General features: G+C 35.3%; 1 protein-coding gene across 2 annotated transcripts in view; it reads right to left on the reverse strand.

Moving 5' to 3' along the window:
* Nucleotides 1-12,876, reverse strand: part of NCAM2 (neural cell adhesion molecule 2) — a 493,693-nt gene that overhangs the window by 79,581 nt on the left and 401,236 nt on the right. For both annotated transcript variants that reach the window (XM_030877736.2, XM_030877737.2), the window contains exon 12: nt 9,698-9,871. In XM_030877736.2, the coding sequence (XP_030733596.1) occupies nt 9,698-9,871 (174 nt within the window). The remainder of the gene's footprint in view (nt 1-9,697; nt 9,872-12,876) is intronic.

A 12,876-nucleotide genomic window follows, 5' to 3' on the forward strand; every position in this document is an offset into this window, starting at 1 on the left:
AAAAAATCCAACTGTGTATTTATTTCCAAATTGTAATCAATAACTACATCCCTTTATTAGTGAAAATGGCAAGAATTTGGAAAAATAAAAGTTTCAATGGAATTTTATTTAGATAATGCTCTTATTTTCAAATAAAGGTTATCTCCCTTATTTTCAGGAACAAAGGGAAATTCTACTATAAGCTTAGACCCAAATAAAGCAGAGCATGTAATAATTTTGGTAGACATGGAAGGACTTCTATGTGTGATTCTAGCTGGCTAACCATTTCACAAATCAAAAGAAAGAGATTATGCTATTTGAGAGGACTGTTTTATGTTGTTAAAAAGAACTTGATATTTTAAAATATTAATTTTTCATTTTGAGTTTGAAGACGGAAAAATGAGTAGCTGTTTTGCAAGATTATGATTTTCTCTTCATTTGTGCCCAATGAGGTGTATAGAACACACTTACAAAATGTTAAATGATATGGTAATGAATGTCATGTAGCCCTCCCAGCCAAACAGTGCTACACCTGTAAAACATGATTTTCACTCAAAATTAAATGTCAGAATGACTCACATTCTATATTTGAATAGATTAAGTTTTTGATTTATTCACAATTATCTATGCTTTGAAAATTAGTTTTGTGTCACATTAGTGATTGGGATGGTCAGTAAGGCTTCAGCTAAATCTTAGAGAATATAGTAATAGGTCTAGGCTTCAACTGACCCCTAAGCCTAGGACCAGGTACAGAGTGAGCAAGTGTAATTCATAGTAAATTAATTAGTGAGTCATTTAGAATCAGAATCTACTAACAGGAAAATTATGATGCTAAAATTTTCCTGCTGAATGACATTACAATCAAGTGAGAACTGATATTTATTTCTATGTCACGAGATCAGCAATTAGAAGCAGATACATGAACAGTATATAATGAATTACAGATATTTATGAACAAGGAAAAGTAACTAAACATCCACTAAACTAACGTAAATTAGAAAAACATAAAGCCACTCTGAGGGCAAAAAAAAAGTAGTAGCTGAAACGTTCATGACCATATGCACGTGTCTTTTCATAGATAAACCTAAATCTATCTTTTAACAAATGCCAAAAAGGCAATGAGTATAATTATGTTTTAAAAAGCTCTTAAAGTTTAAGATGAATGATTAGCACAAACTATAAAATGAATACACAAAATTAGCATTTTTTTTCACTATTTAAAAATATATGAGTGCCTTAAAATATATCTTCAGAGTTTCAGCATAGGGTTACTTACACAGCCAGAGAAACAAGTTTTCTAAATACAATTACAGATTATACATATCATTTTCAAAAGTCTGTGTAAATGTACATATTATCTCACAGAAAAGAAAGGCAAACTCTAAACTATCAAAATTGAAGTGGACGGGGAGATATGAAACTAGAGGAGTAGCCACGGAACTGCATTTCTATCAATTCTGCAGTCCTGTTGAAAACATCACTGGTATTCAGATAACTGAGAGCTTTCACACAGACTGATTTTGAATATCATCACTGGGGAAAGAAGATATGAGAGAGATTTGAGGATGGGACTCCTGCATGGAGCCAGGAACGTCTGAGTTCTTGGATGAAACTCAAAGTGTGAGCTAGAAAACACACACACACACACACAGAAGACTACTGGCAACTACAATTTGTCTGGCTTGGCCTTGAACCAAATCCTAGTTTGATTGGGCAGGGTGAGGTGGGTAGATAAATATTTGTTTGACAATCAGTAACTATAAACCTGCTCTCATAGTACTCTCATAGAATACCTCAAATCAAGAAATTAATTTAGGGTGCTCTGGTGCTTCCAGCTTTGTAATGCTCCAGGGTAATTTCCAGAGGCAAACAGATATCTTCTGTGGAAGAATACACCCAAACCTAAGGCCTTGCAGGATTCCCAGTAAAGAAGATAAGCAAAATAAGAGCCATAAAATATACTAGTAAATAAGCCACACTGAGTGAGAGTCTGCTGAAACAAGTCAATGAACTAATAGAAATTATGTAAATTAAAATGTGATCATTGAATTAAAAACTTAATAAGAGGTTGAATGGCAGATTAAACATAAGTGAACAAAGAATGAGTGAGCTAGTAGACAGAGCTGAATAGCATAATAAAAGAATGAAACATAATAAAATATATGTAAGGAGATATGGTATTCTAAGCTTTCAAATAACAAGTTTAGCATGTTACTTAGATTTTCAGAATAAAGGAATAGAGAGAATGGGAGAAGAGAATATTCAAGAAGGTAATGATATAATATTTTCCACAGCTGATGAAAGATAGGGATTTTCAGATTCAGAAATCAAACTGAACCCCAAGCAGAACAAATACAGAAATCCACATTAAGACATGTACTATTTATTAAAAAAATGACAACTAACAGCAGACTTCAAAACAGTAACAACGGAAGCCGGAAGAGAATAAAATATTCTCCTTAGATTACAAAAGGAAAGTAACTATCAAGTTTGATTGTATACTCAGCTGAACTGTAATTTGAAAACAAAGTTGAAATAAGAACATTTTTAATATACATCTTTTGAGAATGAATGAAAACTATGGATCTCCCCTCCAGAATATGTATATATGGACAATTACAAAGTTGAATACAATTTTTGAGATTCTCACTATCTCTGAAGCCTGTTCTCTGCTTCAGTTCATATAACTTTCACCCTTAAATCAAGCTACACCAGAGAGGGTGTACTTGGGCCACATTCTCTAGCTCTCTTATAATAATGTTTTTAGTAAATTACCCTGATTCTTATGTCTGTAATGCATTGAAGCACAAAGGAAATAAGCTACTATGTAATTATTTTTGTCTCAATTGATATCCTTTTGAAATCATCAATTACTACATCATATAGTCTCACAACTCACGCACACACAATATTTATCATATATTTTCTGGACTCTACTGTCATGCTGTAGTCTAGTCAACCATCCATATATGGGGTGGAATGAACAAACATGCTTAAAATGTCTGCCTTGTTTTTCCTCCCTTCCCTTCCCTTCAGCTTTATTCTTTTCTAATAATAAACTTTCAAATAACAGTGATATTTCACCTTTCTAATTCATATTTAACTCTGTCAGGCAAATTACCCCTTAAATTATCTATAAAACTACCTCCCATTAGCTATCGAAAACACATCGCAACAATCACACACACACACACACACACACACACACACACACACACATATATATAACTCATATTCTACAAGGCAGTAATTTGTGTTCTACTTTCTCAACTCTTAACTGAATGAAAGATACAAAGTCCATAATAGTTAATAGTGTAGGCTTTGGAACCAGATTTCCTATCTGGGTTTGAATTTTAGTTTCAATATTATTCATCCATATGACGTTAGGGATAAGACACTACACGTTATAGTTTCAGTTTTCTCCTTTATATGGATTGCCCTCAGCTTTATTCTCTGTAAAACAGAATATATTGATACTACCAAATTCTTCAGTTTGTTGACTATTGACTTTATTTTCAGTTCTCACCACAATGATTGCAAAAGAGTGAATATTTGGGACTGAATTGTATTCCTTCCCCCCCAAATTTATATGTTGAAGCCCTAATGTGATCCTTTTGGAGGTGGGGCCTTTGGGAGGTAATTAGGTTTAGATGAGGTTATGAGGGTGGAGAAATTAGTGTTCTTATAACAAGAGGACTAGAAACCTGAGCATGCTGCACACTTTCTCTCTCTTTCTCTGTCTCCCTCTCTCTTCTCTGTCTGTACATGGTGAGAAGGCGGCCACCTGCAGGCCAGAGAGAGAGTCCTCCTAGGAATCAAACCATATGGCACCTTGATCTTGGACTTCCCAGTCTCCAGAACTGTGGGAAATAAGTATCTGTTGTTTAATCCACCTGATCTAAGACATTTTGTTACAGCAGCCTAAACTAAGACAGAAATGTTAGCTATCTTTAATGTTACATTAATTGCCTGATCACTGATATTTTGTCTCAGCAAGGAGGAACAACATGATCATTTTAGAAGACTATCTATATACAGTGTGAGGTGGAATTAATATATTTTCAGAGTAATTTCACTCAAAACATCATTGACAAATCTTCGTGTACTAAATGAGAATTTGCTCGCTTATTAACATAAACCAATTTTGTTTCTCAAGTCAGCTAATAGATGACTTGGAAATATCCTAGAAAACATTTTGAGGGCAAAGGAACCATATTTAAATGTTCTGATGATTTATTTGACAGAAATATTTTTCAATAGAAAAAAATTAGAAATAGTGCTAAATAAATGAAGATCATAAATTCTTAGTTTTATGTATACACATATTCATAACTATACATAGATACATGCATTGCAGAATTTATTATACCTCACAATTGAAACTTCAACAAGATTTTGATCTATGAAATTAGATCAGCTTTTGGGATTTTATTTAAAATAGATACATAATAAAGAGGATATTATAGGAAATATGGAGATGTCAGCTAAGATTCCCATTTGCTGCCTAGCTGGGGATAATTCAGGCTGCAGACGGTTAGGGTCTGTCTCAGGTGCAAAAAGCTGTCTCTAACACAGTTGTACTGTTCCCGGAGAAGCTTGCATCTGAGTAAAGAAAGAAGCAAGGGTATAAAGGACTGGCCATTTTAGCCTAAGGTGGACATTATACAGAATGTAATACTCCTCATTCCAGACTTCCTTGATGGGTGGGCTGAGGCATTATCATGCCTCCAGTACAGTCCAACTTCCCTCCTGCCTGATCAAAGCCCTAATTCCTTTTACAAGATACCCTGCAGTCCAAACTAGATCTCTGTGTCTGCTACTGGATAATAAAATATGGAACAGTTGATACCAAAAGTAGAGGTCTCTGATGAGGCAGGAGATTTGATAGGGTATTCATCAGTGAGTTTGATGCATTAGGCTTTTGAGATATACAGAGGAAAATGGAGCTTAGGCACTAAATGGTGCACAAGGCTGCCATGCCAGCATTGAACTGGGACTGCAGCAGAAAAGGGCACTGCAACAGGTCCAAGCAGTGGTTCAAGTTGCCCTGCCACTTGGGCCATATGACTGATGCAGTGAACCTAATGTTGTTTGATGTATTAGGGATGGGAAGAAATATTCTGTGGCATTTGTGGTCATTCCCAGGGGAGAATCACAATGAAGTCTCCAGGTTTCATGAGCAAGGTAATACCATATTCTGTGCAGAATTATATACCTTTTTAAAAAATTCCTGGCATGTAATTGAGCAAGAAGAAATGACCGGCTAAGGGATCACAATCAGACCACATGGCCATGTAACTGGAGCTGCCCATCAAGACCTGCCTACTGACCCACTACATCTTAAGGTCACGTTGCTCAATAACCATTTATTATAAGTGAAGTGGTCCATCCAAGATGGACAATGTTGCCTTGAGAGATCCTCATCCAGTTGATTGAGGTTTTGTGGAGCCTGCGTTGCAGTTCAATGACTCCATTTTCCCAGCTTTGTTTCTCCCCTCTTCTTTCAAAGATGTCTATCTCTAATAAACACCTTGCTGCTTCTGTAGACACAAATGTATTGAAAGGGGGATATATAACAGATTCACCTTACAGAGACTCAATAATAAGGTGCTATAAAATAACCCTTTCCCTTCTCCCACCTCTACCAAATTTCATCATTCCCTCTACCCTCTACTCTTGTATATTTTGGCACTTGAAATACTGAAATGAATGGGCATACTAGTTCCACTCATGGAATTTATAAGCTAGGAGACAAGATAAATCAGAGATTTGTAGTATAAGAAGTAGAATATGATATAATGTAATATATTAAAATATAAATACAATATAATGTAAGAAATATATTGTTGCTTGCTGGAGACTCATTCTGGGGGAAGAGAGAATTTTAGTGTGAAAGCACTTCCAAGAAGGACTGATTGTGAGAGCACATTGTAGGTTGGCCAGGGTAAAAGGGTAATTCTAGGCATTGTTAAAAGGACGTAAGCCTGTCTGGTTGGAAAAATGTGAGCAAGGTTGAAGTATCACTTTTAAAGGAAACCGTAGTGACTCAATGAAAATATGTGTGCTTAAGGTAGAAAGTTTAAATCTAAACTATGTTATATATTCTAACATTCAAATTATTGATGTAAATTTTACAGAAAACATGACTATGATTATGCATTCCATATTTCATATTTCTATCAGCATAAAGCATTTGCTATTCTGATCTTTACTATATCTCTTTATGTTATTCTATATCTTTACTATATCTTTACAAAAATGGTACATCTCTTAGCTAAAGGAAGAGCAAATGCCAGACACACATTTTCTAGATTGTTAGGATTGGTTCCAGTGGGATTGTCCAGCTTGTCCCTGGCTAACCTTTGCAGTTATGTTTTTCTCTTAGTTATATATTTACATTCCTGCCTGTTAACCAAATACTAGGGCTACAAGATGAAACACTTAAAGATTTGAGTTTTTATACATGAAATGAGATCACCTTCTCATTTGAGATATACAGTGTAAATTCAACATTAAATAAATCAGATTACTAAAGTGCACTTAATCTCAAGAAGAAAAAATGACACCAGTCCAGCAACAGGAAGTTGTGTGGAAATGCATGGGCCTGCTTCTGCTGTCTTGGAATTTTCAATTGCAATAATTCATAAAGAGAAGAAAGAGATGGAAAATACTAAGCAATTGAGAAAATGTTAGGCATCCCCCGCAGAGTTGAATAAGAGGCTGAACTGGCTCTGGAACCTCAGTCCCAACATTCCAACCCCCAAGCTCACTGCATCACACTCTGTATATCACTGCATCACACTCTGTATAAGCAGAAGGCGACACGGAGAAGAATTCCATTGGAATAGTGCACCTTCCTCCTAGGAGAGATCTCTCTTCCCTTCTGGCAGGTGAGGATAACGCAAATGGATGAACAGATCCATTGAATTTGTCAGCAAAAAGTGGAGGTGGAGGGACTTTGGCATTTCCATCCTCATTTGGAATTCTTGTTTTTACAGAACATTAATCTGTCTTCTGGAAGAGGAAACCTGTGAGGCAGTCTAGGTTCTTATATTTCAGCTTAATAAGGATGTGGAACTTTTCCCCAGGTCAAATGGATACTCCATAAAGTTGATGGACTACAGTTACACTCAGAGCAAAACCTACTGAGACAAGGGCGAGGAGGTCAAGCTGAGCAGTGTTCCATCTGAGGACACTCTCTCTCCAAAAAGTCTTCTGGTGTGCTTGCACCCCACACATGCATCCCCAGGAGACAGGTACTTAGATGTGGTCTCACAGAGAGCACAGGTGGCAGGCACAGCCCGAGGAGAATTACAGCACCAGAAAAATAAGAGGTATTTGACTCCTTTTTTCTCTCCGAGAGAAGATGTAGTTCATGCCACCTTCCCACTCTCAGCTCCCCAGGATAAGATCCAGCTGTATGGGGGCCTGAGAAAATATGAGTGCTAAACTGGACTTTATAAGTTTTAAGTTGTGCAGGATTTAACTGAATGTATTTGTACTTGAAGAGGACCATAAATCTATAGTGTCTGCTAAAGATGTTAAATAACAGAAAAGGAGATTTCCCCAAAAATGATGAAATGAGTAATTGGATTAAAAAATCGTGTTTGTACTACACTGAGTTGAGATCATACAGTAGTTTGGTTACATGATTGTAACCTGGTTCAAGGAACTTATTAACATATCTTTGAAAGAAGAGTAAGCCGCAAAAAAGAAAAAAAAAAATGTATCAGTGCAGATATTTCCCTTATGTAAAGGGGAGAAAGCTCCAGCCATGGGACTTAAAGTATTTTGGTCTTATTGGCAAGCTTTAGGCTGTCTTAGTCTGAAACCATTAAATGCCATATTCATGTAACTTCGCTTCTGACATTAGAGACTCACCAAACACGCTTCGGACACATTTTCTTTCCTATGTAATATACACACGTACCCATTGTATAGACTCTGAATGCCTCATTTCTGGGATAGTGATTTCTCACAGTAAATCACCAAATGTTCTTTGCTACCATATACCACTGTTATAAGCATGGAAATTTGCTTCTGAGTGATGTATACATGGGGTACAAAATCAGGTTTTTGAACTTGAAAAACTTGGCCAGTCCAAAGCCATGATAAATTCTCCATGGTGTTGCAACTTTGTAAGAAGTCTTGGGAAAATCTATTCACCTCCTCCCTCTAACCCAGGGTCGAGGGGCAGGGTGTGGCAGTACTATTCTGCCGAGTGTAATTTCTATCGTGTTCAGACCTCACATTCCGTTTCTTCATGTCTGTGATGGAGTGCTCACTATCAATATTCTCTACTGTCAGAAATATCTTCTCTTTCTGTCTCTCGCCTTTCACCCTCTCTTGTTTTCTCTTTCTTAAAAAAAATATGACTCCTACATCTAGGATAATCATTTCTTTTACTAGCATCCTTGAACTCACTCATTCATTCTTTTTGTGCATGACCTTTATGCATCTTCTCTCCTGAACCACATAGCATGTACACAAAGAACATTAACTATCCAGAATTTCTCATCATTAAAAGCAGTGGTAAGAGCTGACCTGTTTGGGGGCATTATTTGAAGAATGTGTAAATGATTCATGATTGATTGACAAAATTCCCAACACTTCTATCAAAAACCTATAGTTACTCTTAGTCAAAACTGAACAAGCAGGTGCCAACACAGGTGAGCCTCAAATGATTTTATCTGTTCTGTCTCCATTGTCCACTAGGACAATTCTTCCCAGGAGGGCTCATGCCTTTTATAGAACCTTCACACTACATGTTAGGGTCAAGGCAGAGCCAGCAAAGGAGGAACACTCTGCAGCAGTACTTTTCTCACTATTTTATACTGTCGTTTTGGACCACGTATTGCCTTTACTGTACAATATAAGCATTTTATTTCCATTCAAGGAAACAAGCTCATAAGTGTGTGTGCAATTAACAGAGTCTAACTCTGGTAATTTGGTATTATTCCCTAATTTAGTTTCTTCTAATAATGGAGAAAAAAATCACATATTCACATGACGAAATTCTACGTAAGTGAAAATAACTGTTGCAAAGTGTTGTAACTTCTCATAGCTAGCTAATTCTATTATTCAAAATCTTATGACACACAGTAAAAATCTGAGTTTTCAAAACATAATTTTGAAGGAGATTTTCTTACGCAAGGTCAATTTTTATAGATGGCTTCATGAGTATATATACAAGACATACATTTTACAGTATGACTTTCACACCTACTTATGAAAGAAATATTATTAATAAATAGAAAACACACACTTGATAATATTCAGCCATCAAATGTAACATGTCAGCAATTTGTTTTCAAACACCCAAATTTTAAATACTAACTTTTCCCCTGGAATTAAACTTTGGTGATTTTGCTAAACTTTTTTTTTTTTTAATTTTATTTTTGGCCGAGCCGAAAGGCTTATAGGATCTCAGTTCCCTGACCAGGGAGTGAACCCAGGCCCATGGCAGTGAAAGTGCCAAGTCCAAACCACTGGACTGCCAGGGAATTCCCAAAACTCTTTAATCTTTACTAAAGATGGAAACTTTTCTACTCTTTATTAAAGTATTCTTAAGAAGAATAAGACAGTGGGAACGTCTTTCCAATCCTATCTCATGAAAAGAAAGAAAAATAGCATGTTGAAGGAAACTAAAAAGCTAATCACACAGGTATGTTGGAGATCAGCTTGAATTAACCAACACACTTTGAAATCATTGACTCACTTTGAACTCCATGGGAGCGTACTATTTTCCAGGTTTCTGATGCCACTTCTTTAACATCCACTTGATAGTGATTAATAGGCACACCTCCATGGGAGTCCGGCTTGCTGAAAGAAACCTTGGCTGTGGTCTGTGACAGCTCTATAATCTTCACTCCATAGGGATTGGATGGCACATCTACAAAGGAATAAAAACAAAGGAAATATAACCCAGGTAATGTGGATGGCCATTATTAAGACTTATGGTGCTCTGAGCACTAGGAATAAAAGAAAATTGCTGCCTATATCACTTAATATATTTGAATCACAAAGCTTGCATAAACCGCTGAATGATCTCTTCAAATTGCAAGAAGGTATACATTAGTCAATCTTTATTACTATAGAAAATAAAGAGTAAAATATTCAATATCAAATTTCATTTATTGAGAGAATAATTTTACTTCTGCCTTTACTATACAATATAAGCATTTTATTTCCATTCAAGGAAACAATCTCATGAGTGTGCATGTGTGAGTGTGTGTGTGTGTTTGTGTGTGTGAGAGAGAAAATGCAGGCACAATTAAAACATAAGAATAGATTTTACTGAATCATTAGCATAAAGAATTATCTTTTGTGAAAATGTGAGATTTATTTCCATTTTGTTTATTAAAATTATATTAATAACTTGGTGGCAAGTGTTAAGTTTAGATAAATTGTCATTATGAACTAAATAAAACTGTAAACTATCTTTTAAAATTTTATTTAAGTATCAGTTAATTAAAATAAAGTTAGATATTTAAGTTTAATCCCTGTATTTAAAGGAGACAGCTACAAAATTCTTCTTCTATGTGTTTTTGTATTAATCCATTACTCACATTATTTCAAACTCAAGAAGATATCCTGGGTGAAATTTCATTTTATTTTCTAGTGCACAAAGCTTTATAAAGAATTATCTGAAAGGTCAAACAGGCAACAGGAGAAAATAAGAGGGAAAAAAGTCTTGATGAAGAAATCGATGAAACCTTTGCTCTGGAAACATGAGTAATTAGAGGCGTGTTAAACATTAAAGGAATTTCTCTCAGTCCTTTCTGTCTCTCAATCTCTCTCTCTTTTTTCAATATCACATTTGAAGAAAATCATAAAGATTGGAAATTTACACTTAGTTTATGTAAATTATATGCATGTGTCATATAAATATGTAAATAAAATATATAGTTCCATCTCTGGAATTAGCTCTACAAAAAGAAAAAAAAACACTTGATTGAAAATAATGCAGTAAACGTAAATTTTTGTTCTGATATAACCAAACATTCATATAAAAATCTCTAATGGCTGTCAAAAGTTAAATGTGCTTTATTTGCTAAAGTTAAAAGAGAGCACTGTAGGTCAAATAAAAATATATGCCTTATAAATGGTACTGGGCAAGAGCCAAGAAGGCAGGTTTATGGCCTTTTAGATATTAATATTGTAAAGAAATGCAACAGTGTACAGTTCATCTCTAATTAGTAACTGTAAATTATTTGGAGATCCTATGAAGTGCATTATGCTGTAACTCTAAGGTTCAGAAATAAATGTGCAGAATACTGATGCATCCCAAAGTCATATTGCTATTAAAATCTTATCTGGAAGTAAACATTTTAAATTATCTTAATAATTTATTAAAGTCATAAACATGATCATAGTTTTAAAAGTTTCTTTAATCCCTAGGTTATAACTATAGGTTCTTTTCATCTGTAGGTTTGATCTAAAGTTTGAAGAGGAGGAAAAAACACACACACATTGATTGTTCTGAATAACACTACCAATTCCTCACCTCATGCTGAGTGACTCTCTAATGTCAACTAGGTCTAGGTTGGACATCACAGCAATGATAACCTTTAGTTTGAGGATACACTTCAAAAGGAAAGGTTTTAAGTACTAGGGAAGGAGAAAGAAATGTGATTCTTCTGGGCTTTTACTTTTGACCATATGGCATGTACACGGTTCTGGGTTCTTACCCTCAGGGCAGAAGTATACACCATTTGCTAAGCTGTACACCCTGACATTGTACACCAACCAGGTTTTTATTCATAGCACAAAAGTACCATCACCAAAATATAAGCCAGTGGGCATCTTTTTCTAGCCATATAGTCTATTTTCAGACCTGTTGACTCTTACCTTGGTTTTTCATTTACATTTATTTTTTATTGGCCTCTTCTTTCTGTTACCTGACTAAAAAGCAAAGTGTGCTTATGATTTGCAACTCTAAAATCTTCCTAAATATTTGTTTCCATTCTGATTTTACATGTCCAACCACCCACTGACTACTAAATTATGAATTTCTTGTAGAAAAGGACAAAATATTTGATATACACAATTTATAAATGCATGCATACATATATACATACATGTATCATTGAAAATACTGATAGACTATACTCAGTCCTCAGGAAATACATGATGTATTAAATATTTCAGTAATTAAAAACAGTACACAAAGGTACAGAGTATGTCCAAGTGAATAGTGCCTGATGTAGAACCAACATCTCTAATTCTTCTCTCCACTTTCTCAATTGTTTTGTAATCACATTCATCCTTGATTCTACCTCTGATATACATCAAAATTAGTCACAAAGTTATTTTCATCTTTCCTGCATTATAATTCTTATATCCATCTTTTCCTTCCTGTTTCTACTGTTAACTCCCAAGCCCAGGCCCTATCTGCTTCTACCTGCAATGCCGTTATTGGCTCTCAGCTTCCTTTTCTATGGACAGCCCACCAAATTTCAACCCATATGGCAGGTAATGCAAAATCAATTTTTCTAAAGTACCATTCTGATCACGTCACTTCCCTGAGGAAGATATTCAGGAGCTTCCTCCTCTTTACAACAGCAAACTTAGACTTTTCAGTCTGGCTTTCAAGATCCTGAAATATCTAACCTCACTGGGTGTATGCAAGCATATTGTAAAAGATAATCAAACGCAGTCCAGTGTTTCAAATAGGGCTTGTTGATGTGAATTCCATATGCAGTGCTCCCATCATTGTTAGCATATTTTTCTAAATTACTTCGTAGCACCTTCCATCTTAATAATTAATGAATGCCACCTATCCCTGAATGAATAAATAGGACAATGATGCAAACACGTATTTATTTACTCTTCCTTTTCACCTTGACTGGTACCAATATAGGGTTCAATGAAGAGCCTGGATATATATAATCAGAA

Source organism: Globicephala melas, chromosome 4 (genome assembly GCF_963455315.2).
Source record: "Globicephala melas chromosome 4, mGloMel1.2, whole genome shotgun sequence".
In the NCBI taxonomy this organism is placed as follows: Eukaryota; Metazoa; Chordata; class Mammalia; order Artiodactyla; family Delphinidae; genus Globicephala; species Globicephala melas.